The sequence below is a fragment of the Propithecus coquereli genome, unplaced genomic scaffold (assembly GCF_000956105.1).
Source record: "Propithecus coquereli isolate 6110/MARCELLA unplaced genomic scaffold, Pcoq_1.0 Scaffold142, whole genome shotgun sequence".
NCBI lineage: Eukaryota > Metazoa > Chordata > Mammalia > Primates > Indriidae > Propithecus > Propithecus coquereli.
Window position 1 is genome coordinate 5,668,969 of NW_012138525.1, and position 25,697 is coordinate 5,694,665.

The 25,697-nt window shown below is 56.2% G+C and overlaps 1 protein-coding gene across 3 annotated transcripts in view; it reads right to left on the minus strand.

The window, feature by feature from the left end:
- Window positions 1-408: 408 nt before the first annotated feature.
- The window catches only part of RALGPS1 (Ral GEF with PH domain and SH3 binding motif 1), a 305,604-nt gene continuing 280,315 nt past the window's right edge, over window positions 409-25,697 (minus strand). The window contains exons 12-20 of one of the 3 annotated variants that reach the window (XM_012639805.1): window positions 23,070-23,196; window positions 21,732-21,889; window positions 19,398-19,449; window positions 9,033-9,116; window positions 7,712-7,817; window positions 7,190-7,282; window positions 6,900-7,005; window positions 4,735-4,826; window positions 409-1,139 (exon numbers count right to left, since the gene is read on the minus strand). In XM_012639805.1, coding sequence (XP_012495259.1) covers window positions 1,110-1,139; window positions 4,735-4,826; window positions 6,900-7,005; window positions 7,190-7,282; window positions 7,712-7,817; window positions 9,033-9,116; window positions 19,398-19,449; window positions 21,732-21,889; window positions 23,070-23,196 — 848 coding nt within the window. In that variant the 3' untranslated portion in view covers window positions 409-1,109. Of the gene's footprint in view, window positions 1,140-2,432; window positions 2,888-4,734; window positions 4,827-6,899; window positions 7,006-7,189; window positions 7,283-7,711; window positions 7,818-9,032; window positions 9,117-19,397; window positions 19,450-21,731; window positions 21,890-23,069; window positions 23,197-25,697 lie in introns of those variants that run through there. The other 2 variants (XM_012639803.1, XM_012639802.1) reach the window with 2 other exon arrangements.

Here is a 25,697-nt window from a genome sequence, read left to right on the forward strand (position 1 = left end):
CAGTGTCGCTCAGCTCCCCATTGTGATCAGGAACCGCGGTGGATGCCCTGGCAGTGGAGGCAAAGGGGTGAGATGATGGGAGCAAAGCTTGTCCTGCAGGGAGAGGTTGGTGCCAAGTGGCTGCTGCACAGCTGACCACCGGGAGAACGGCAGCCTCCGATGCTGCTTCTGAGGGGAGCTGGGAGAAAATGTCACAACTGCCCATTCTGGCATGGTGGGAGGGGTGAGAAGAGAAGGGCCCCAGGCCCTGCCAGGAGACGGGATGGGAGGAAGCAAGCAGGCCAGGGCTTAGCCGGGTCCCATCTCAGAAGGGCTGACAGCAACAAGGCCCGGAAGGGGCCCGGGGGCCCAGGGAGCGGGCCTTCCAGATGAATAGCACCCGTAGGAACAGAAAACAAGACACAATTTAAGGCATTGTTTGTTTACAGTAAAAGAATGCTAGGGACCCTTAACACAGGAGGGATCTGGGCTCTCACTCTCACCTTCCTTGGTGGACAAGGCTATAACCTAAGGTTAAAGCAGGGCCTCAAAGCGAATGAAGTGTGTGATGTCGCAAGTCTTGTGCCAAAATGCATGTTTCTCAAAGAGTTCACACTCACTCGCACGCACACACAGAGGATGCTTCGGGGGTTGTACAAAATCTGAGGCAGCCCTGTGGGCGAGCAACCCCGTGCACTTGGGGTGTAAAAAGCCTGTTCCACAGCCTGTTCTTTCTCTCGGGCCCCTTCCGCGGGTTAACACTGTCCACTCTTTGTGCAGCAGAAAGCACTGAGGACCCAACATGGGCTGAATGCTTTCTAGTCGCAGAAGCAGCTGGTGGACAGATGGGGGCCCAGAGAGGGAGGGCGGGGTGTACAGTTTGGGGTCCGAACTCCGCCCCAAGAGGTGATGCTGCAGGATGAGTGCCATGAGAGTCGCTGGGGACTGACAGGTCGATCCCGCACTGGTGGAGCCCTCTGGGACTGTGAGGCCACAGGCCGTGTCCCCTGAGTCCAGCTGTGAGTCTCCCGGCACCCTGGCCCACAGCCTGTGCCCAGGACGGCTCTTCTCCACCAGGCCCAGCCTGGGCTCCCAGAAGCCTCTGAAGTCACGCCACGTCCTGCAGAGACTTACTCAAATGACATAAGGTTTGCAGGTACCTAGAAGAGAAAGCTCAGCCTCTTGTCAAAGTTCCGAACCCTTGGAGAGGGGCAAGGGGTAGTCTCTAAGGGAAGGGACAGGTCTTTCCCAATAAGTGTGTGAATGAGGTCAGGTAGGGAGAGGCCACCCCTGTTAAGCCACCCCTGTTAAGCCAGGCACTGCTCTGCATACTTCACAGGCTTTGTGTCCCTGAGTGCTCACTTCAACCCCATTGGGCAGGTACTAGAATCATCCCCAATATAAAGATGAGGAAACTGAGGCTTAGCAAGGTTAAATACACAATGAGTAAGTGGCAAGGCAAAGACTCCAGAGTCCATGCTCTTAATCACTATCCTCCGATCAAAATGAAACTCTGCTCGGGGTGGGGAGACAAGTGCTGCAGGAAGGGGGCCTCTGTCTCTGGAGGGGATACCAGCAGGAGAGGGGTGTGTCATTAGGGGATGACAGGAATTGGCATGTGGAAGCACAGGAGAAAGAGTAAGTTGGGGGATATCAGGAACCCCACAACCTTCCCACAGCTGTGCCCTAAGGACAAGGTCCTGGCCCAAGCCCCAGACCTCCTCCACTAGCACTGCCATGGGGTCTCAGGAGATTTGATTAGAAGTAACCTCATCAAAAATAAACCCATCTTGGTGTCAATTTGGTCAAAATGATGAATTAGGAAGAAATGTATCTCTGCGCACCATTATAGGAATGGGCACAGCAGCACCGTTCACTCTCGCAAAAAGCAGAAATCATTCCTGGGATGACCAACAGAACCGATAAAAACAAAATCGGTGCAAATAAATCAATGACTGCTACATGTGTTGGCACAGATGAATCCTAGGAATAGGTTGTAGGAGAAAAGCCAGACACAGAAGAAAATACATGATTATGGTTCTATTTATGAAAAAGTTTTTTTAAAAAAGCACCTCAGACAACACATGAAGGGATCAAACACATGTTCTAAAATTATAGAGGAATGGCAAACACCCAAATCAGGAGAGTGGCTTCGGGCGGGGAGGGCGGAGAGAGGCAGGGTCAGGAGGAGGCCCATAGGGCAGGAGGCTCTGAGGCCCTGGGAGGCTCTGCTGGCAGGCTGGGTGGTGGGTGTATCCTGTTGGTTCCAACGCTGTGGTTTATATCTTACGTATATGTTACAAACAAGGTTTGAGGGGATTCAGAGTTAGTAAAAACAATTTTAAGAAATGTAATTGCACTACATGGAAACCAGTCTTAGCCACTGAGGCTTCCCAGGGGAGCACCCTTTCTCGGCCCTCCTGGCATGCCACCGCACGGACGGGCCAGGGTTGACTTAAATAATCCTCTGCCGTTGGAGGTTTAGGTTGCTGCCAACTTTTTATTGTTACATATAGCAGAGTGGGAATATTTGGTTGAAAGTAAATTAGAAGTAAAAAGGAAAAAATGCAGAAAAAAAAATTCCATCCACTAGGTCTGAAAATTAGACAAAAATCTTCAAAAGTTGCAAAACCTTGCCAGGGTACACCACATTTGCCAATACATGAAACATCAGTCCTTCTGCCAGATTGGTTTGACTCAGTCCCCTGCTGCCTGCTGTGGAGCTGCTGCCACCCTCTGGCTGCTCCTCTACGGAGGGACAATGGCTTTTGTTCAGGGCTCCCGCTGTTGCTCCCTGATGGGGTCACCACAGTGCCAAGGCTGTGGCCCTGCCTCTTTCTCCACCCCGCATCCAGGTGGCCCCCTCGGGGCCATCAGCTTCTGTTGGACCTGGAGCTGCTCTGGCCTCCTGTGCACAGGTCAAGAGTCAAGAGGCCACCTGTGTGTGGCAGGTGAGCTTCAGTGTGCTGTGCTCTCGGAGAGTGGCACTCAGAGCTAAGGAGGAACCCCCGACACACACAGCATGGCCAGTGCAGAGGGGCCTGGGTGCTTTTCCTCTCTTGATGTGGCCGGAGGCAGCCGCAGCCTTGTTTAAGCCTCAACACCTCATTCCCTTTGGGTCACCCTGACGAAGTCTTCCCGTCACGGAGACGGGCAATTACATTTGTTGAATGTACAAAATATATGTAAGCATTCTAGAAACTACAGCATTATAGTTTCTTGTGTATCATTTTAGAGACTTTACATGCATATCGAAACAGGCATATGATAAATATGCATGTGCACTGTAACACTGCTGGGATATCCTTCCAGCGCTTGTCCCCCCTGCTCCTTTCAGGAGCTCTCACGTGGATCTGCCTCTGCGTCTTTGAGTGATGTGTGAGCACGTCCCTAGGACAAACTCCTAGCATTCAGGCACGTGAGTCAAGGGACTCCACTGCAATTCATTTTGGACCTCCCCATCGGACCTCAAGTTTATCTTTGTACTGGGCTTGTCCTATTGTTTTAGTTTGTCGAGCACTTTCTGTTAATTCTGGTTTCTAGCTTCTTAACACCTGTAATTTCGCTCAGCTTCTTGTGCGTGTCCTCATCTCCCTTACAGATGAAAATCCTGAACAGGACCCGGCTGAGCACAGAGCCCTAGAACATGCCACTAGAGACCTCCCTCTGGTTTACAAGAACCGCCCCGAGGGACCAAGAGGTCTGTGACTGTGCTGTGACTGGTACAATGAAGTCCCTGTCCTCCCGGACCCAAATGCCTGGTGTGGACTTGCCTTTGCTGAGGTCCCTCCAGACCTGCTTATCGTCTCCTCCAGTCTCTATCCACCCTTCCTCCTTGAAGCTGCCGCCAACTACTCCAGACAGGCCGGGGACAGGGATCCAGCCTCCCCTGTTCCTGCCTCTGGCTGGTCCCTGGGGAGCACTCACACAGATACTTAGGGATGGGAGCATCCCTGCTCCTGACCCGAGGGAGCAGGAGGCTTCAGCTGGCCCCCTTCCAGTGCCTTGCGTTCAACTGCAGGGACGCCCAGGGACGTGAAGGCAGCAGCGCTCAGGGCAGCAAGAACAGATTCTGGACCTTAGTTAGGGCCCAGCTCCACCTCTTACTAACCGTGGGACCCTCAAACAAGTGTCTGCCCCTTTCTGAGCCTCAGGAACCTCAGTATAAAATGGAGACAGTGAGGGAACCTACCCCACAGGAATGTGGGGAGAATTCAGCCAATTCCCACATGTGAAGCATTTCACACACTGCCTGGTGAGGGCCGGGTGGGGGAGCCCAGGAGCCAGGGGGGTCACACCCGTACAAATCCCACCGAGGAGCTGGAAGCCCCTTCAGCAGCCTTGCCTGGTTAGCTATCATCATTCCTGTGGGCTGTGGGGCAGGAGGCCCCTTAGTCAGTTTGGAGTATTCCCATGAAATCACCTCTTGGGGGGATGATCTAAGTGGATGCTGGAGCCTGATCCTGGGGTGATATCACACCTGCCACCTAACTGCCCCCAGTGGATGTTTCTGTGGCATTTCCTGCAGTGAGAAAGACACAGGAAGCAGACCAAAGCTCTAGTCTGGAGCTGGGTTAGTTCTAAGCTGAGCAAAGGAGTGCCTCGTCTCAAGGGGGAGTGCTGATCCAAAGAGGGTCCCTGGGCACACAGCTTATGGGCTCTGAGGGAAGAAGGGAGCCCTGGTTTCCTAAGGACCCTTAGTCCCAAGGGTGAGAGAGGATATTTCAGTGACAAGCAGGATTTGGGTGACTTTACCTGAGGCCTGTTGCTTTTACACGCATCGTCCAAATGCTTGTGCCACAGTATTGCATGGAATCGGGAACCAGTCTGAAACTTGTAAACATTGCCTGATGGGTAGAGAAACTGTTGGTTAAGAAGAGGGTCACGTGGGAAGGTCCCAGCCCATGACTGTGGCACGAGGAGAAACATGAACATGGGCAACTTCACTAAAGCGGGTCAGCCCCAGGGGAGAAGGCAGTTCCCACGCTCCCTCAGGCTGACCCTTTGGACTGGGGCACTTAACCATTTTTTGGGCCGTGGTGCCTTTGGCTGTCTGGTGAAGCCTGTGGACCCCTTCTTAGAATAATGTTTTTAAATGCATAAAATAAAATACGAAGGAAATCAATAATACTGAAATACAGTTATCAAACTACTAACAAACAAATGAGCGGTGTAATTCCATGGGTGATTCTATACAGAAGCACTAATAATAAGATCTAGTGGCAAGTCTGATACTGAGCTATAATTTTAAACAGATGAACATAAATGATACTTTGAGATATCTGCAATAATATGTGATATGGAAATAGCTGTGATTTTTCTTAGAGATAAAATTACAGGTGTTGCGAACATTTTTGTTGGTGGATGTCTATATTCATCACTGAGGGAGTTAGAAGTCGCTGAAAACAAAGACCCCCTGAATTCCACCCACGGAGCCTGGCCATCCTTTGTCTCACATTTCCTCTGGGCTAAGGCCCACGAGTGGCCTGTTGGCCTGTGGCCATAAGGGCTCTCAGTCCAGCTTGTGCAGATGTGGCCTTTACTTCCTACAGAAACCACTGCTAATCCAGTCCAGACCGTCAAACGGTAACCAACTGAGGACACGCTGCCCCGTGTGTGCCACTCAGCCACACAGCAGAGAACTCGGCAATCTACCTTCTCCTCATTCCCGGGGCTGCTTGAGGCTCCTGTATCCCTTTGTTTCTTTGCTTCTCAGCTGAGAACATTAGAACCTGACGCTCAAGGTGTGGTCTCTCAACCAGCACCATCACCTGCATCACCTGGCAGTGTGTTAGAGATGCAGAATCTTGGTCTCTGCCCAGATCTACTGAATCCAAATCTGAATTCTAACAGGATCCCCAGATGATCTGTATGGACCCGAGCCCTGCAGGAGAACATTCCTGTTAAGGTGTGAAAATGCTCTGGGACTTTACAGCTCCTGTCAGTTTCCCTGGAATCCAAGACTCGGGCAGTCTGGGGTTTTTGTCGTGTGACATGGGTTACTTAGACTAGCCATGGCCTCTTCCAAATATCAGTGAAGACAGGGCTCCCGGACAGGGTGGCACCCAGCATCTTCTTCCCAGCACAATCACGGGGGACGGGAGGGAACTAGGAGCAACTGGGAGACAGCTGGGGAAGGTAACGTTGGAGCTTTTGAAAGCTGAAAGGGTTCTTCTCTGAGTTGGCCTTGGACCTGGACACTGCCAGAGTCTCATGGCGCAGGCATGTCAGAGATCCCTGAAATCTCCCAGGATCCAAGACCCTTCCAGCCACACGGCCCTGCCTCATCCAGCACTGTTATTTATGCCAAGACCCTGAGCTACAGCTCCAAGAGTGGTAGGCCCCAGCGGCCATGGGTAAGGCCACAAAAAGGATCCCTGAGGCCAGGCACGGTGGCTCACGCCTGTAATCCTAGCACTCTGGGAGGCCGAGGCGGGCGGATTGTTTGAGCTCAGGAGTTCGAGACCAGCCTGAACAAGAGCGAGACCCCGTCTCTACTAAAAATAGAAAGAAATTATCTGGACAACTAAAAATATATAGAAAAAATTAGCTGGGCATGGTGGTGCATGCCTGTAGTCCCAGCTACTCGGGAGGCTGAGGCAGGAGGATCGCTTGAGCCCAGGAGTTTGAGGTTGCTGTGAGCTAGGATGACGCCACGGCACTCTAGCCCAGGCAACACAGTGAGACTCTGTCTCAAAAAAAAAAAAAGCCACGTGCTTCGCACACTGCTCCATGTACACGCCAGCCACGATCTAACCAACTTTCGTGGACGAGGAAGGGGACCCCATGAATATCAGAACCTAAAGCAATGGGAAAACAGCTGCTTCAAAAGCTCCTAATAACTTCAAAGGGCATATTTAGTGGGAGAGGAAACAGGGCAGAGAGCAGATACAGGCACCTGGCTCCGGCCTGCTGCCTACCTTTGTCAGGGTTATTCAGCTGGAAGATATCTGGGTGCTCGGGGTCGTCAGGCAGCTGCACCATCCAGCCCACGATGGAGACCTTTTTGCCAGGTGTGGATTTATACTGGAGAAGAGCAACAACACAACCGGAGGCCTGGGCCCAGCCCTCCACTCCACAAGGGGGGCCAACCTGGGCCGGGCAAGGCTCCTTCCCACCCACCGCCTTTCCCACCCCCATCCTCCACAGGTCACAGAGGTCCCCCCAGCTAGATGAAGTCCCAGCATAAGAATCCTTTCATGGGACTTACGTGTTTTCTATCTGTGCCCCGCAAGGACTTGGCTCCGTAGTACAGGAGGGTGGATCCTGAGAGTATGACCCAGTACCTGGTCCATGAGGACAGCTGGAGGAAAGGGAGGTAGAGCGATGCCACCAGAGCTGGTGGGGCAGAGGCCCCTGGCTGCCTGGTTCCACACCCAGCCACCCTCATCAGTGCCAGCGCAGGCCTCACCTCCTCCCTGGCCCTCCACCAACCCCTGTCAATGCCAACTCCACCTAGGACCAAGGAGGGGAGACTTCTTCCCTCCCCTCTCTTGCCAGGGCACAATTCCTGCATGTTCAGTTTGCCGCACACTCACTGTGTGCAGGCACTCTGCCGCATATGTGACTTTCTTGCTGAGTCTTCCAGGAGTAGGCACTATTGTGTCCTAATTTACAGATGTGGAAACTGAGGCCCTTGCCCACTCAGTGGCACGGCCAGGGCTGGAACTCAGACTGGCCAGTCTCTGGACCCCGGCCCTTCACTGCTGGGTGGACGTGGACCTGCACTTACCGCCGGCTTCCGGCCTTCCTTGAGCAGGGTTTTCCTTCTCAGAGGCCCTTCCATGGTGGGCACTGCTGCTGCGCTCCCCAGAGTACAGATGCACGGGCCGGTGGGGCTGAGGGGACACCACCAGTCACTCAACGCCCTGGAGGGGCTGAGGTCAGGTCCCCTCTCACTCACTGGGGTCCACAGGTGCCCCACTGCTGAGTCTGTGACATTCCCACAGGCCAGAGGGCTCCACAGCGCTGAGGCAAGGCCCAGGAGGGGAGGGCTGAGCCACAGAAGAGCATAAAGGGCCATCACAGCTGAGACCTTTCACCCCTTTGTCTTTCTGGGGGCTGCAAAGCTCTAGGCTTGGTGACCAAGTTGCCCATAACCTAGGCCCTTCTCAGCACCCTCACCCTACCCTAAGGGCCCCCTCTGCAGCCCTCCCTCCCGGCCACTCTCCAGGGCTGGCGCGGGGGGCTTCCTCTACCCTTGAGGCTCTGGCGGCCCCTCCCTCTTGTGTTGGCAGAGCCTGGAGGAGCAGCCCAGGGAGGGGTGGAGGCAGGGAGCAGCCTGCACGCCACGCTCTTTGCACCCTCCTCTCCTGGCTCTTCTCTCACCCTCTCCCTTGGGGATTCAGGCACCGTCTATAGGCGAAGATATCCAAGTGCACAGCCATGCCAGACCTCCCTCCTGAGCTCACCTCACCCATCCCCGCCTTCCTCCCGTCCAGGTGAACAGCACCAGCACCAACCAGCCGCTTCAGCCAGAAAACGGATGCCCCAGCAACCTAATCGATCCCAAGGATGCACTGATCCCAGGTCTAAATACCTCCGGCCATCCGTCTCAGCCGCCCCACTGCTCTACCCCTCGTGACTTTCCCTTGCACCGCTCCTCCAGCCTCCCTGGGTCCATGCCACCGGTGTCATACCACCACCCTGCACTCCCCCTGTCCACCCGCAGCAAACCCCTCCCACATCTCCTCACTGGTTTTGAGGTCTGGGTCACCATCCTTACCCCTCATTTCCTATGGCACTGCCTGGCCTTCACTCCCGACTCACCCTGCTCTTCCTGCCTCACGGCCCAGAGCTGTCCGTTTGGCTGGGAGCATTCTCGTGACCCTACTCATCCCCTCCAGCCCCTTCAGGGAGGCCTCCCCTGACCTCAGGACCAAGCCAGGTCCCACGCTCCCTCTGTGGGACAGTCAGTGCGCCCGGCAGCAGCCTCGTGGAGGCGGAGGCTGTGTCTGTCTCACTCCACAGCCTCCAGCACAAAGAGTGCTTGGCATCCAACACGCACCCTAAAGCTATGTGTTGAATAAATGAACAAATGAATAAATGAATACCTGTAGACGCAGCTCCGGGTTCTGGGAGAATTCTGAACTGGAACCCGCCAGTTGGGCCCCAGCGTGGCATACAGACGTCCCCTGCTTCAGAGGAAAAGGGTTGAATTTTAGCAACAGCCTGGAAAGACCAGACGCTCCCGAAGGAGGCAAGAGCATCTCAGGCTGCGCGGCTGTTAGCGCGGAACGCCTTGCAGATACCCCCCGACTCTTCCCCTGGCCTCCTTGGCTGACCTGGAGCTGCCACGTCAGTGAGCACAGCGCCCCTTAGCGCCTCCATCCAGGAAAGTCCCCGAGTCTCCAGGTAATCGTTTCATTAACTTTTATTGAATGTTCACCGTTTTCCCAGTGTCAGTGGATGGCTAAAATCCAGGCACACCCACTTACCCCAGCGTGAGGCCGAGCTGTTTAATAGAAAACCCTGTCCGGCCTATGGAGTCCATGGTTAAAAGTGCACGCAGACAGAACTGTGGGCAGTCTTGCACGTCGGGCCTGGGGGGCATTCAGCAGGAGGCACTGAGTTCCTGTTTGATACGTCCTCTCCGCCAGCCAGTCCCTGCAAACTTGCTCCGTGACCTGCTGCAGCACCCGAGGAGCTGTGCTCCAGGCCCTCTCCGTGGGCCGCCCACCTGGCTTTCCTCTCACCTGTGCTCCCCGGCAGTGAGCCTCCAGGGCAATGTGCAGCTCAGCCCCTTTGGGGGAAGGCACCATCTTTCTCCCTCCTTCACCCTTGCCTGCCTTAGAAGACTCACTTCCTGTATCCACTTGATGAGCCAGCCTCCTCCCCATCCCTGCAGCATGGGTTGTCCCTCAACTATAGCTTTCCCTGCCAACGGGCCAGACAGGATCCGACCCACTTTACAAAGTCAGACAAGGTCCAGGCTTACTTTCCAAATATTCCCTCTGCTCTCCACGACTAGTCCTAGGTCCCTGCACATTGCCCTGGACACCAGCACCTGTGGGTGGTGTGTGGCATCCCATCATTGAGCCCGGGGCCCTCCATCCTCCACCCAAGGAGCTGTTCTTGATGGTCATCTTGGATACGCTGTCCAGGGGCCGGAGTGCAGGGCTGGCGGGAGGCATCTAGGACAGGTGCTCTGGGCCCCGCACCGCCTGCCTGTCAGCACCTCCTCTTTGGGGTGATGGCCACAGCATGCGCTTGGCCCCCAAGTCTTCTAACATACTGGGTCTCACGATGGTCACAGGCTGACCCCCCTGACCCAAGCTGTGGCACAGACGAGAGGCCCTGGTGATGTTCAACTCTCAGCCCACTGGCGAGTTGCCGCCTCCCCTCTTCCATTCAGGAGGGTTGGAATACAGAGAGTGAACGTGACACCATACAGATTACCACGAATCTGTCTCAGTCACAGACCGCAGCGCTGCGCTGTTCCTGGTGCCACTCGTCGAGCACCTCACGACCGAGTGCATGGGCAGGATGGCACAGCTCCGTGCTGAAGCACGGCTGCTCGGGGGCAGCCTCTTCCTCCCCGCCGTAACCAGGCATTTCTCCCGAGCAGGGCCTGACAGTGAACTTTTCTGCGCTGACATCCTTCGTGGCTTTGTCGGCTGCCCAGGGGGCGTCTCCTCGTCCCGCTCTGAGCTCTGCCTGTTTGGAGTCGGCAACGGAGCCTCCCCTGCCCAGAGCCGGATCCTTGGCTCCTTCTGCTCCACCTTTCTTCTTGTGAGTCTTCTCCCTGTCACCCCACAGTGGACTGTCCACAATCACCAGCAGTTCTTTAGACAGGGCGGGGTGGCCAGCGCTGCTGCTTCTTTCCATCATTCTTGCCCTGTCCGTGAGACAGTCCATGGCTGCTCATTTAACAGATATTTGGCAGAACTAACATTTGTTGAGGGAGAGCTTGAACCAGCATCTTCCAGCCAGTCTAGCCTTGCGAGCAGACTGTCCCCGAGCCCCTCCTAAGGGAGTGAGGAGATCCGCAATGCACCGGACGGCCGGGGGTGCAGGGACCGGAGGTGCAGGGTGCTGAGCAGCAGACGCGGAGTCGCTGGGGGGCGAGGGCTCACGCGCCAGGCCACGGTGCTCACTCTCTCCGAGAAGCTTGGGTAAGCACCCTTCTCCTCCCCACAATGAGGAAACTGAGGCTCAGTGAGATGAAGCTATTTCACCAAGGCATGAGTCTTGGAAGCCAGGACTTGAACTCAGGCCCATCCGACTCTACAGCCCAGCTCCTCACCGCCGTGAGGTGCAGCCCGTCGAGGCAGGTGTCGATGTGGAGGGGTCTACCACAGGGGACCCCTACTGGGTCCACTGTAGGGGTCTCCCTGGCATTCGACTCTCAGAGGCACCTCTGCCTGGGGGTCTCTGCCTGGAGCTCTCTGCCTGGGCTTTGTCAGTGCCTCTGAGACTGAAAGACCACGGAATTCTTAGGCCCGAGGATCTGGGCCGGGGCTTCCCCCGTGGAGTGTTCTCCTGGTGGCTTGGCTGCCCGGCACTTAACAGCTGCCTCTCATCGACTGCTCTCCACGTGCCAGCTAAGTGCTTCCACGCAGGAACCCGCCCAGCTCCGTGAGGGGCACTGCTCTCATACCCTGTTTTAGATGAGGAAACTGAGGCTCAAGGAGGCAAAGCCACTTGTCCCATCCTGCTGTCCTGTCACTGAGATAGAGATGCAAGTGCTCAAAAAGGGAGGTTCACTTTCCTGCGTGGGGTGAGGGCCTGTGCCAGTCTAGCTGCTCCAGGCTGTGCAAGACAGAGCCTTCTCTCCCTGGAGCTGGGGAGCAACATAAGGGTGACTTTTCCCTGGGACCAACTTGTAGGAGACTAGAGTCAGGGTGGTGGGGACCAGTCTCCCCTCCCACATGAGCCCCTCGGGGCTGGCAGAGGGTTGTGCTGGGCAGGGCAACTCTGGCTGCCTGGCAGGCTGGCATCAGTAGAGGAACCAGGGTCTCAGCCACTGGAACCAGACGATCTGAAAGCGTCTGGGAGTGTCCCTGATTTGAGATGATTTGTTATGCAAATGTTCAGGGTCAGAAAACACAAATGAATGAGTGAGGGACACCTGATGAACCCCAGAAACCAAGGGATTTCTCAGACTTGGGATCTCCCACTCCAAAACCACAGACACCTTTCCCAGCATCATTCTGAGAACATGTGGCTGAACAAAATGTGTCCCAGGAAGGCCATCTGACTGTCCCCTCTCAGGGTTCTTGGATGGATAGGGAGGAGGAGGCTAAAGCAGGCAACTGAGGCCCGCCCCGACCAGGAGCTCATGGGAACTTTGGTCTGGGGAACATGTAGACTGGCAGCCAGGAAGAACACCTCAGTCCCACAGCGGTACAAGATGGTGATGAGGAGGACGAGGACAGAATGACAGGTGGTGGTGACAGGATGAAGGTGATGATGGGATGATGATGAAGGTGATGAAGGTAGTGATGATGATGATGATGGTGGTGATGATGATGGGATGATGGCGATGAAGGTAGTGATGATGATGGGATGATGACGATGGTGGTGGCAGCGATGAGACGATGGTGTCAGGCAATGTGCTAAGCAGAATTCGCTCAGTGTCTCATTTAATCATACAACACTGTGAAGTGGGCGCTATTACTATCCCTGCTTTATAGACAAAGAATCTGAGGCTTAGAGAGGTGGAGTCACTTGCCCAAGGTCACCACACTGGGAAGAGGAGGAGTGGGCAGTGCTGCTGAGCTAGAAGCAGAAGGGTACTGCTTGGGCCAACAGAGTCATGAGCATTCAGATGAGCCATGTGGGTCTGAAAGGCCGCCTCCCCCTCCATCACTTCCTAGGTCCATAATAGGTTGTAGGCATCTTGGGGGTTAGATTTCACAAAGCCCTGAGTCCCTGTTGCTGGTCTAGAGGTTGGGGAGCAGAGAGAAGTCTTGGATAATAATCAGTTGAGGCCTCAGTAATCTTGGTCTTAGCAGAAGTAGGGTTCCCCTGCCCTTGTTCTTCTGTCTCAAGTACACAGAGCCCTGGTAGGAGCGTACCCGTGCGAGGGTCCAGGTGACACTGTTCATCAACAGTGTTTACCTCCCCCAGCAAACCCTTGATAGGAAGCTAGTACCACTAGGCCATGCTTTGTCCTGGCCACTTCCTGATGATTCATCCTCCTCTGTAGGCAGGAGGCTGCTGCCCTGAATTCTTCCGGACACTGGGATATCCCTTCTAGCAGTACTTTTGAAAGACCTTTGCTGTGAGTCACCTACCCTTCCCTGGGTGATATCCCTGGTTCACCCATTTGTACTGCATGTCCCCATCCTGACAGCTGAGTAGACAGGACAGCACCAGTGACCCAAGCCAGGTTAACCAGATTTTCTCCCCTGGCAATTAAGAACCAGATTTGACAGGCCGAAAGTCAGGCTCAGTGGCTGGATGAAACTGTCACATGTGAACTTGGGAGCTGTGAGGTATCCATCTTCCCCCCTGTGCACAGAGAAGTCCAGAAATCTGGCCGGCAGAGAAAGGAGAGTAAAGCGATATGCAGAGAGAAGGATGGACACAAGACATAAGGAGGGTCCTACCCGCTTTCCAGGTGCTGGCTCTCATGGAGTCATGGGTATTGGACAGAGAAGACATCTCTCAGCTACCATGCAGCAGCGGTAGCTAGCCAGCAGGGCCCGTGGGCAAAGGCTCAGGGCCCAAGGACAGGTCAAGCAAAGGCCCTGGACATTTGCCCACTCTTCTCTCTCAGAGGAATCTGCTGGGTAGGGCCTCACTCACCAGATGTTAGTGCCTGGAACTAAGGGAGTAAGGCAAGAGATCACAGCTCTGGGGGAAACCAAAATCAGAAGCTTGGCACATTGCCTAACTGGGCTTCCGCCAGCAGAGAGCCGAATACAGGTACGAGGCAGCAGGATGGACCGTGGCACCAGACCCAGGGAGGGCAAGTGAAGGGTGTGAGCCTGGGATCCGGGGCCTCAGCCCCACGTTGGGTAGGGTGGTGAGGGCCTCTGTGAAAGGCACCTGGGAGTGGCCGTGCCCATGGCTGTGCCACAGCCCAGAGGAGCCCTCCCCGCAGGATCACCTCTGGAGCGTGGCCCACCTCTCCCGAAATCCTGCAGAAGCGGAGCTAGAGAGGCATCCTTGTGCCCTGGCTACCTGGGGCACCCAGCAGCGTCCTCTGATCTTCTCAAGGAAGGGAGCCCCTTTGAAAACACTGTTTTGCAGGCAGCAGGCCTTGTGCTCTGTTGCCATGGCTCCACTTTCCTGGTGTCCTCCTATGGATGTTGGGTGATTCCACCAGCTAAAACCAACAAGGAAACCTTGCACAGGGCAGAAATTGTGTCATCTTACCTCCTTAACACCCTCGAGCACACCCTATGGCACCCATGGGCCAAATGTCTGTAGCAGCATCTTAGAGGGGCCCTCCCCATGGTTCAGTGCCATCCTGGAGGCCACCAGAGACTGGTGGAAACTTGCCTTCATTCTAGTCTGTCCATCCCATCATGACTGAACTACCATTTGGGAACATTTTCCTTCCCCCTACCCAGCCTTAGACTTCTGGGTTGCTTTCTTGCTGGTAAGAAGTACCTATTGAGAGAGACTCATAAAAGTCCCCAAATCAGTTCCTCAGCCGTGGCAGTTCCACCTATGTGCTAGGTACTCACTATGTGTGTCCTCGCCACAGAGCTGAGGAACAGAGGCTCAGAGGAGCTGAGAGGTGCCCAAGACTCTGAGGGGTCAGTGGTCCTGGCTTTGGGCCCCTCCCAGCATGGCTGGCTGCGCCTCTCACTGTGGAGGTATGCTCAGGACGTGAGAAAACAGAAAACGCCATGGAGCCCATCTCACCTGCATGGCACTCATAGGGACACTGAGCACTGGGCCACCTGCCCCATCCCGTTACCTGACTCAGAGCTCAAGGGCAGCCTCCTCAGGTCCCAGGAACCCCCTTGAGGGCTCACTAAGGTCTTCTTCACCAAATGTCCCTGGGCCTCTGCTTAACCGTCCCATCCTCTGGACGCCACCCCTGAACCTGATGCAGGTGACCCTGCCAGACGCTCCCACTGTGCCCTGCGTGACTCCTCCCCGGCCTCTGTGGGTTCTGACTAATCCCTGCTGTGGCCGCGTGCAAGGCAGGAGGAGGGACCCACTCTTCATCTAAGAGGGTTACATGCCACCCGCTCCCTCTTGCTTCCCTTTCCCACTCGAGGGACTTCCTCTGAGCCCCAGTCTTTCCAGCACCCATATCACAGGCCTGTCTCTCCCACGAGAAGGCCCTTCCACGGAGCCCGGTGATGTCAGACTGGGGAGGACGATGGCTGAGTGTTTTGTAATGAACTTTGCAACACATTTTCATATTTCGCTTCTTTAGAACTGATCAGTAGTCATTTCTGATTATGTCTTCTTTTTAAAAAGTTATATGTTCATTGTTTTTCTGGGTAGTAAAGAAACACTTACCCATTGTGGAAAATTTGGAAAATACAGAAACTCACTCAATAATCCTACAACCCAGAGATAATCAAGATGAATGATATCCTGTATTTTCATACATACATATACGTTTGTCTCTACAATCCACTTTGTCCTTCTTTTATTAACAGAAAAACACCTCATTTAAAATATATTTTAGCTTATAGGCCGATACTCTTGTTCTCACCTTAGCGCCAACACTTGCTTCCCAAATCCAGCAGCAAAAAGCACCTGTTACCGTTTACTGCACTCCTGACTCACGCGCTTCCTAAGCCCTTCATTTCCCAGGAGCCTGGCTTTGCTGGAGATCAGCCTGGCCAAGCCCAGTCCCTGCTTTCCTGTTCATCAAATTGCCTTTCAGGGCCACCTCCCACCTCTCCTCAGGAAAGCGGAGTGTGCTGCGGGCTCTCCTTCCACCTTTGTCCCCAGGGCCCCCAGGCAGGAGGCGAGGACAGCTGCAGTCAGGGACACTAGGCAGAGTCACAGAGAAGAGCAAGCCCACCTTGCCCATGGCCCAGTGGCCCAGCTCTCACAGCACCACTGCCCGGTCCTCACTCTGGGCCCTGAGGGAGGGCAGCATCTCCAGGCAGCCTGGGGGCTGAGGAACGCCCAGCAAACACCACCCTGGTCTGGCTGCCCCTCTCCAACCCCACAGGTCCTGTGACCTTGCCAAGGCTGACATGGTGGGGGCAGGAGGTGAAGAGCAGCAGAAGAGGGAGCCCCTCGCTCCCTGTACCTTCACTCTACAGTCTAGCAGGGACAGGGGTTGGTGCCAGCGGCCACCCCTGACCTGGCTGCTGACCAGAGAGCAGTGCAGTGGGTTCACAGAGCTCAGTGGGCTCCAGCATGGGTGGTCTTTAAGGCTGGCCACTTGGGGACACACTGGCACCTGCCTACAGTCTGAACCCCGGCTGCCACCTATGGGCCACCTTCGGCCCACTGGGCTGAGCTGTCCATGTGTATAAACTTGGGGAAGGCAAATTCACAAGGCCAAATGTCCCCTCTTGGCCTGCTGAAAGTGGCATCAATGGTGATCAAGGGAGTGTGTGTGGTGTGGAGTCTCTGGCCTGAGGTCTCCCTGCCTGTCATCTTGGTATCTGGCTCTACTTCTCTTCCTGGCCTGGGCCGGGCTTGTTACCTGGGCTGGGGGAATGTCATTGGAAGGTTGCGGCCACTAAGCTGCAGAGCTATGGGGCCAGCCTCTTCCTTTCTCACACCCTCATCCCGGGTCCATGGCACTGTGTGCTCAGGCAGGCGTGGCCTACAGAGAAAGCTGCCTTCGTACAGCAGCTGCGAAGAATAGCTGGTGGGGGTCTCTGAGTAGAGGAGATTCCTTCTGGAGAGACAGTGGCCTCTGGGCCCAGGGAGCTGACACTCAGGCTTCTGGGGAAGAGAGAATCTACTCCCCTTTATAGAGCAGGAGGGTGTGGCCTGGGGCAGACCTGGGAGTGAAGGGAGGACACAGTGGGTGAAGAACATAGGGTGTGTCAAGGTTGGGAATAAAGGAGACCCACGGGGCAACGTGAGGGTGACTGACCATGAAAGAAGAACACCATGGAACGAAGATGTTGAAGCTGCAAGAGGTAAATCCTCCAACTCTCCCATGGAGTCTTCGGCAAAGCCTAGAATGCTCCCATGCTTTTGTGGGAGTGGATTCTCTCAGGGAACAAGAGAGCCAGTGCAGGAGGGAGACAGAGACTGGTGGCCAAAGGACAGCCGGCATTGGCTGCTCAGGACTGCACTGGGCCTGGGTCTTGCCTGGAGGGGACATCACAGCCCCATGGCATTCCCCGAAGCAGGAGGCCTTCTGCTCTGCTCAGTAAGGTGGGGCTGGGCCGAGAGCTAGGTCCCGAGAGAAAGAGAAATAGGATGGCCTCCCTGCAGGGCAGTTCCAAGGCTGCTGGCGGCAGGGCTGGGAACCTGCACCAACGAGCCAGCAGCGAGACCAGTGCTGGAAGGAGATCCCATCCAAAAAGCACCTACTGTAGACATTCAGATGGATAGTGATCTAATCACCATAAAATGCTGCAGCTTACAGTGTTCATGACTGAACTGTGCACAGCACAGTCTCCCTGAGGCAAAGAATTCTCTCTCAACATCCTCCTTCCTAGTAGCGCTAGTTTCAGCCATGAGTACTTAGCAGGAACCATATCCACTGCACCCCCAGTAACTAGCTTATCTGGCAGGGAGTAGTTGCTTAACAAACAGCTATTGCATGAGTAAATGAATAAATGAGTGAATGAACAAAGCGTGAATGGATGAATGAATGAACGAATAGGTCCAGGTCTGGTTGATACTCAGGGTCTGTGCCTGAGTTTCCCACCTGGTGTCCTCTCACTGCCTGGGGACGTGCTGGCCTGCCTGAGAGCCCTCTCCCGCAGGGGGTCCCAGGAGCCCCGGCTGGCGCTGTGGGTTCTGGAGTCTGCCCCGTGTGCCCGTCTGCTTCTCCCCGCCACGGCGGCAGCTGCCCAGGCGAGAGCAGCCCGGATGGGGCTGCGCGGAGAAAGAGGCCCGGGGGCTCCCCTTCCACCCCCCTCTTGGTTTCACAGACAGACTGCCCGAACGTAGGGACAGTCCCCGCAGCCGTCTGGCCCAGGTGGGAGCAGTGATGAAGAGGTGGGCTTGGCGGTCAGGAGGACGTGGCTCAGCTCTGCCCGAACGAGCTGAGTGAAGCAGGCAGGTCACTTCGCCTCTCTGAGCCTCGCTGTCCACATGTGTCAGATGGGGACGATAGGAACGGCTCATACAGTGCTGAGGATTTGGCGAGTGCACGCGTGCAAAATGCCAAGACAGGGCCTGGCTCACGGCCATGCTCCACCAGGACCACAGACCACCAGACAGCCCCTCTGCCCTGGAGGAGCTGCCGGGCAGCTTTTCCCTCCTCTCCGGTCAATTTGTGATCATGGGGACTGAGGAGACAGAAGCTTCAGCATGAGAGGAGGAGTGTGTGTGTGTGTGTGTGTGTGTGTGTGCGCGCGCGCGTGCGTGCATATTCACAAATGTATGTGTGGGAATTGCTTGTGTAGGCACATGCGTGTGTTTGTATGTGTGTGAGTGTATACACCCACATGTGAGTATGTGAGCGTATGTGTATGAGTATGTGTACACGAGCACATACATGAGTGTGCATGTGTGAGTGTGTGTAACCGTGTGTGTAACTGTGCGCGTGTGTGTTTGTGCACACAGGCCCGTGGATGCCAGTGGAAGGGCTGCCCCGAAGGACGGTGTGAACCTGCCTTGCCCAGACATTCTGTGCCACTGGATTTCTCCCCGCCTCCCCTCAGACCTTGAGTCACCACGATGCCCTTCGCCTCTGGCTGCACCACAGCTGCGGGAGCACCCCACTCACGGCGTCCTGTCTTCTTGGGGCCTGTCTGGCACCAGGCACAGGACAGCACCAGTCCACGGAGCACGCGTGATAGGAATTCCTGAGCGGAGGCCCCAGGCCTGCAGCAGACAGGCTCGTCGAAGGAGCCCAACCCTAGGCCTAGGGAGCCGCGAGGGAGCACATCGGCTGTGGCCACTTCCCTGTCACCGGTGTCTAGCAGATGGTGTTCAATAAATGCCCGAGGCCTAAGCCATGTGGATGCAACACTCTCGGACCCCACCAGGCGGAGCCACGTGCCTGTCTCAAGACTAGGCCAACTCTCAGGCTTCTGGCTTCAAGAACCCACGTTTCAGACCAAATCTGCCCCCAGGCCTCCTGTAGCTCTGCTCGAGCAACGGAGCTCCTGGGCTGGCTCCCGGACCAGATGAGGAGTGGGGCTGCTCAGAGCAGGGGGGCCGGGCCCCCCACGCCCATCCTGCTCTTCCACCCTCCCTCCTCGTCGGCCCTGCCACCAAGGAGCCACGGAGCAGCTCGCTGAGGCGGCAGTGTGGCGGGTGGGCTAGGGCTGCCCCTGCCCAGAGCCTGCTGCAGCTCCCTCGGGCCCTGAGCACCTCCCCTGGGAGGAAGGCCGCACCGAGGCCACACTCACCTTTCCAGCCCTGAAGACATCTCTTCACTAAACTCTGAGCTCTCACTACTGCCTGGAAAAGGAACACAGGTCAATGAGCACAGCCGCCTCGCAGGAGAGGGCCTGTTCTCCTGGGTCCAGGGCCCAGGCCCCCGAGCCCACAGCAGTGCCTAAGAAACAGCTTCCTGACTCTGGCATCCATGCGGCTCCAGTTCTTGCTGCCGCTGCTGTTATTTCTAACTCTGCTCTGAGACAGTCAAAAGAAACACCCTGTTCCACTGTTCCCAGGTGGGTCCTCTACTCCCCTCCCTCTTCCCCTGAGAGCCACAGCTGCCTGCCCATTGGCCTCCCGGGGTCTGGGCCTGGCCTGGCTCCCATGCCTCCCTTCCAGCCTGGTGGAGCCAGGGCCAGGACAGGCCTCACCTGGTGAGGATGGAGGCCGGTGAGCACTTCTTCCTGCAGAGGTGGCAGTGCAGCTGCCTAGCATTACCCGGAGCCTCAGGGAGGCCCCTTCAGAGCCCCGGCCAGTGGAGACGCAGGGAGGGGCTGGGCCCCAACGCTCTGCCGCCCTTTTCCTCCCTGAGGCTGGCCCCTCTGCACTGACTGGGCTACCCTGCTTCTCTGGGGGTCTCGAAGGCCTCTCCAAGGAGAAATTTTCTCCTGTCACTCAGTGTCCACGCGCGATGCCTCTGTGCTCTCCCTCACACCCCAGAGGCTCTGAGGTTCAGTGCTCGTTGCCTGAACGAGCACAAGGCTGAGGTGGGAAAGGGGGCAGGCGGGAGGCCCCAGGCCCCTCGAATCAGTCTGAGCAGCAGTCCTCTTTGAAGGGTGAGGAGGACCAGCCCAGCTCCAAACAGAGTACGTGCACACACGGCCACTTACTCAGGGTTTTCAGCCCCAAACAGAAAACCATTTGCGTTCTATGACTTGAGGTGCCGGGGACCAAACACCCTTGCAATCTCCCGCCTGGACAATGAACAGCGCAGCATCCGACTCAGGTTTCTGTCTCAGGAATAGCAAGGCCTGGGCTCAGGCACAGCTCAGAAAGTTTCCTGGATGTCAAACAGCTGTTCTGCTGCCCAGCTGAGGGCTGCTGGGCCGGCATTTCCCAGAGGGCGTTCCTCAGAACCCCAGTCCCATCAGACATTCCAAGGAAAAGGGTTCCATGACCAACGAATGTGGGAACTGGCAGACTCTGATGCCTTCTTGGAGGGCACATATTGTCCCTCAGCACAGCAAAGCCCTGGGAAGAAAGCTGCCTCCCTTTGTGTAACCCCGCCTTTCCCTGACATATGGAACCAGAAGTCTTCTTCCAAAGCACACCTATGAAGCCTGGATGCATTTGCCTCAGCTGTTGTATAACCCTGACTAGGTCCAAATAGAATGACCTCCGAGGACAGAGGCAGACACAGAACTTGCACCGCTATCACCCGCGGCCTCTGGGACTGGCCTCACTTCCCAGGGCCATGGGGTGCAATTCCTGCCTGCTCTCCTGCTCCCCCGCCCCAGCTCCTGGGCCCTCTGCCCCGCAGACCTCACCGATCAAACTCCCAGCTCAGCAACTGTCCTACCGCCAGCCCTGGAGGACTCCCTGTTAAGGAGAGCACACAGACACACAGACGCACAGACTGCAGGGACACAGGCCTACTGAAAGGCAATGGCCACCGGAGAATGCACTGGTCTGATGGCAGTAATGACACAGTGGTGCCCACCTGCCCTCAGCTGACCTGGGCACCACGAGGGGCCAGGTCTGTGACCAGAGCTCAACACTAGCCTTAGCCCTAACGCCAACTTCTCCCCATCCTGGTCTCAGCAGCACCATTTCTGTCCCTTCCGCTGACATAAGCACCATGTCTGGCTGACTCTCAGTGCTGCAATTTCATCCCTGAAGTCGGTTTTTCATCCTCCCTACTTCTGGCTTCTCAGCGTGAAGACAAGTACACGAGTGAGAACCTGTGGCCCACCCAGCTGCCGACCCCAGGCAGCTTCTGCTGCTTTGTCCTGCAGGGCCTTGGGGGTCATGGCTCTCTGGGGACAGAAGCCCAACTATGGCAGCAGCCAGACTTTAGTGGCAGCTGGTCTCAGGCATGTGTCTGGCTGCTTCTTCCACCTGCCGGCCGCACTCGGGGGCTCCCAGCAAGATGGGGACAAACCCGGGGTTCTCTAAGAAGCCCGTAAGGCTAGGAGGCGAAGGCTCCCCTGGCTTGGGGCGATTCCTGCATGGAGGTGGGGGAGCCACTGGGTTCTCCAGAGTGATAGTGCCACTGGGCGTGGCACAGTGACACAGAGACAGACACGGAGCACACGCTGGGCCATGGCCCACCCGCCTCTCGTGTGCGGGCTGGAGACGCTTACCTAGGGAGAGTCCATTGGTGACAGCAGAGGAGGAGGTGAGGGTGAGGCCCCTGCGGGGGCTGCGGGACTCTAGGACACTGTCGTCCAGTAGATGCCTCGCTTTCTCCGATGGGAATGTCGCACTTTTACTCTCAACTACACTCAACTGACACATCATACTGGAAAACGGAAAGGAAGAAAGAAGGCGAAGCTCCTTATCTACGGAGTAAGAGAGGTTACACCTGCCTGGGGGCCTGAGCAGATGGCGCAGCTGCAGGAGAAAGGCCTCCACCCAGAGCCACGGTGCAGTCCAGGCTCTGCCCTCTCACAGCGTGACCTTGGGCAAGTCACATCCTTTCCCTGAGCCTCAGTTTCTCCATCCATCAAATGGGGGCTAACGACACTTGCCCTGCCTGTCTCCCAGGAGGGGTCTGAGGATCGCGGGCTCGAGCGGGCAGACGGTGCCTGTGAGTGAGGAGGCCAGCACGTCTGGTTCTCGAGTCACACACACCTGGTCCAGGTCCTTGCTCCAGCGCTTCCTCACCATGGCAACGGACTTCACCTTGTTGAACCTCATTGACTCATTCTTAAAATGTGTATAGTAATAGCACCTACCTCCGAGGCCTGCTTGGGGACTCAGTGAGCTAGTGCCCGACGGGCATGTGCAGAGCGCCCGGCATAGAGGAGGGGCTGCATGCTCAGAGAGCAGCTCCCACTCCTCTAGTCTGGGGCTCCTGCAGGACCAGCCTGGGCTGGGCAGAGTCTTGTGCCTTAGTAGAAGGAAGGAAGGAAGGAAAGACGGGAAGGAGGAAGAAAGGAAGGAAGGAGGGGGGAGGGATGGCTGGACCCAACTGCTCAGAAGCCTGTGTCCAAAGCCCTGGGGACATGCGCATGGCTGCCCCCAGCCATCCAAAGACCCACACATGACCCCCTGCTGTGGGCCCCACAGGGCTGGGTGAGCCAGCAGGTCCACTGCTCTGCGGGCAAGTGCCATGAGACACCTAACGCTGCCCTGTATGACCGTCACTGGTTCCACTGGACTTGGGCTCTCCATAACAATATGTCACTAACTGGGCTTGCGCAAATTCTTAGGAATGCCACTGTTGCTTCCCTGCCCTTCCTCCACCGGCTGCTGTCAGCAGCATGTTAATGGCACTGCTGCAGGTGCCCCTCAGCTCCTCCTGAGCCCACGGCAGCCTCAGCGGAGCACGCCGGCCAGCACTCCCAACAGCTGCCTCCAGCAACTCCCAGAACAGAGGCGGTGAGCACCCCCGTCTGCAAGTGTTCCCCAGCATTGCACCCACGCCCCTCATGCAGGCCAGTCTGAAGCCCTGGGGGAGGGCTTGCTCGGTCACCCACTTGTTGCCCAGGCTGTGGCTCTTCCTGTGTCTGGGTACAGGAGGTGTGGGGAGGCTGCCGGCAACGGACGCATCAGGACAGGTGGGCCTCCGACTGAACCTCGCAGAACTGGACCCAGCAGAGGGACCTGTGAACAGAGCAGAGAGAGCAATGATGGGGGCTCTGGTGGTGGGGGTGGGCTGTGTAGGTTGGGCTGGATATGGAGGCTCAGAGGAGGCACCGGGCTTGGGGTAAGGCACCTGGTCTGGCTGTCACACGTGGCCCCATGGCTTCCTACTTATTAGATATTGACCCTTCCCTTCCAACACAGTAATTAACTCCCAAGGCTGACATCCATCCACTGAGGATGGCCAGTGTCCTACTGTGCACGGTGCCCACTGGCCGGGCAGCCCCACTGGCCCAAGGGAGAGTGCTGCGGGTGCATGTGAGGATCAGCAGTCTGGCCCTGCTTCCCCACGGCATGTGTTATCCAAGGCCACCCAGCTGGTAAGTGACAGGGTTGAGACTGCAAAGTGCGCCTTCTGGCCCCAAGTCCGTGCCTTTACCCTGAACCCCTATAACGACCGCTTTCTGGTCTCTACCTACTCATTCAACAAAAAGGGTCTGAACAGGCAGATTTGCTGAGCAAGAGCACAGCCAGGCAGACAGGGTTCAGATGCCAGGTCTGTCACTTACTATCTGGGGACCTTGGACATGTTACTTATTCCTTGAGCCTCAGTTTCCTCATCTGAAAAGTGGGAATAATTCAACTCACCTTGCAGGTGGCTGGGAGGAGTTGATGAGGTCACTTACTAGACCATCATGGTTAGCTTGGTCACTATCTATCTATCTATCTATCTATCTATCTATCTATCTATCTACAGAGTCTTGCTTAGCCGCCCTGGCTGGAGTGCAGTGGCGTCATCATAGCTCACTACAACCTCAAACTTCTGACCTCAAGCGATCCTCCCAGTTCTGCCTCCTAGAGTGCTAGGATTACAGGCATGAGCCACTGTGCCCGGCCTCATACTTATTTTATTATGGCAATTATTGCCATGTCCTTCTCAATCCAGTCATGGGGCTAACGGGAGGTCATCAGAGCCAGGGAGTTGGGGGCCACAAACCCCACTGAGCACAATACACAGTGACCAAGGCAGAATCCTTCGTGTGGCCACATCCTCAGCTATATTTGAGGAATGTGGCCCTAACCACTGTTACACTCTTTAGTTTCTGTGGGTTGGGAAAGGAGGTCTTTAAGGGGCAGTGACCCTAGATGTTAGCCTAGCCCCGGCCATCTGGGCCAGACACTGGTGGTGGAGGCCAGGGCTTCCACAAAGGGGCGCAGCCACTTCTTGCAGAGACATCAAATGCAGAGCACATCGAGGAGGCCACTGCATGGCCAAGCTGGGAACTTTCCTGGGGGGCCTGTAAAGCCTGAGGCCCATCCAGAGCTCCAGACGTGCCGCCATAAGATCCTGCAGACTAAAGTGGCCTAAGAGTTCCCATGTCCTCCAGCCTTCTTGGGTCATTCTTATTTTAATGTCCCCAAATAATGACCCATGTCCCACCCTGAGCCCTGCGGGAAGCCTCGCCCCCTCCTGGCATTTCAGAAGAGTCATGAGGTGGGGGCTCCCGCCACCTCCAGTTCTGAATCCTGCTGCGGGCTGCGCTCTCACTTCCCCGGCTGTCTCACCTCTGCTGTGCTGCGCTCCCTCCAGACGCCATTCTGCACAGGCACCTTCGCCTTCCCCTTCCCCTTCCCAGCGTCCCCAGGGTCCCCTGCCAATCACTCCATTGGGCCTTGGCCAACTTTCTCATTGTTCCCCTCAAGGGCATTCCCAAATATCACCTCTCTCCTCAGCCGCCCCCCACTCTGCACTGGCAACTCCTAGACCGCGCCCCCGCCTTGCAAATGGCGCCACTCTCTACTTTGGCGAGAGAATGGGTTGTCGGGTTTGGCCACAGCCACCCTTGCAATGGCTTCGTGCACCTCCAGTCACACTGGCCTTCCCACCAGGCCTGGGGAGCGGGGGCTTCTCTGTCCAGGGCCCATCTCTCCTTTCAGGCCCTACCTGCCTCCTCAGAATTCACTGCCTCGCATGCCCCCTGCTCTCAGCTCCTCCCCCAGCCTAGTCCCTCCTGCTCTGCAAGCCAAGGCCCTTCACCGATCTTCTCCAGCCAGTCACGCTTCCTCCCACAGAGGTCTGCGCACCCCCTCGTGCCCCTCTGCCCTGCTGCTCAGGAAGTCACTCAAATCTGATTTCTGTCCCTAATGACCACTGACCTTTCTGGAAAACCAATAAATGCTCATCAGCCTTCTCCCCAGAGCCCTTGGCGCCTAGTGCTAGGGACCACTCCTCGACGCTGTCCTTTCTGGGCGGCCACAATGCCACGCTCTCCTGCTTCTCCCTGTGCCTCCTCCGTCGCTGTCACTCTGTCTCCTCCATGAGCTCCTCATCCTCTGACAATCACTCCAGAGCTGTCCAGGCCAGAGCTGTCTGCACAGGCCTCCCACTTTGGCTCCAGTTTTTGATGTGATCGGACATGCTGATGACTCTTAAATCTTTACTGCAGTTGTCATTTCTAAGCCTGAACCTATATATCAATCTCTTGGCACTATTCTTCCATCTGACCTTTCCTGAGATACCC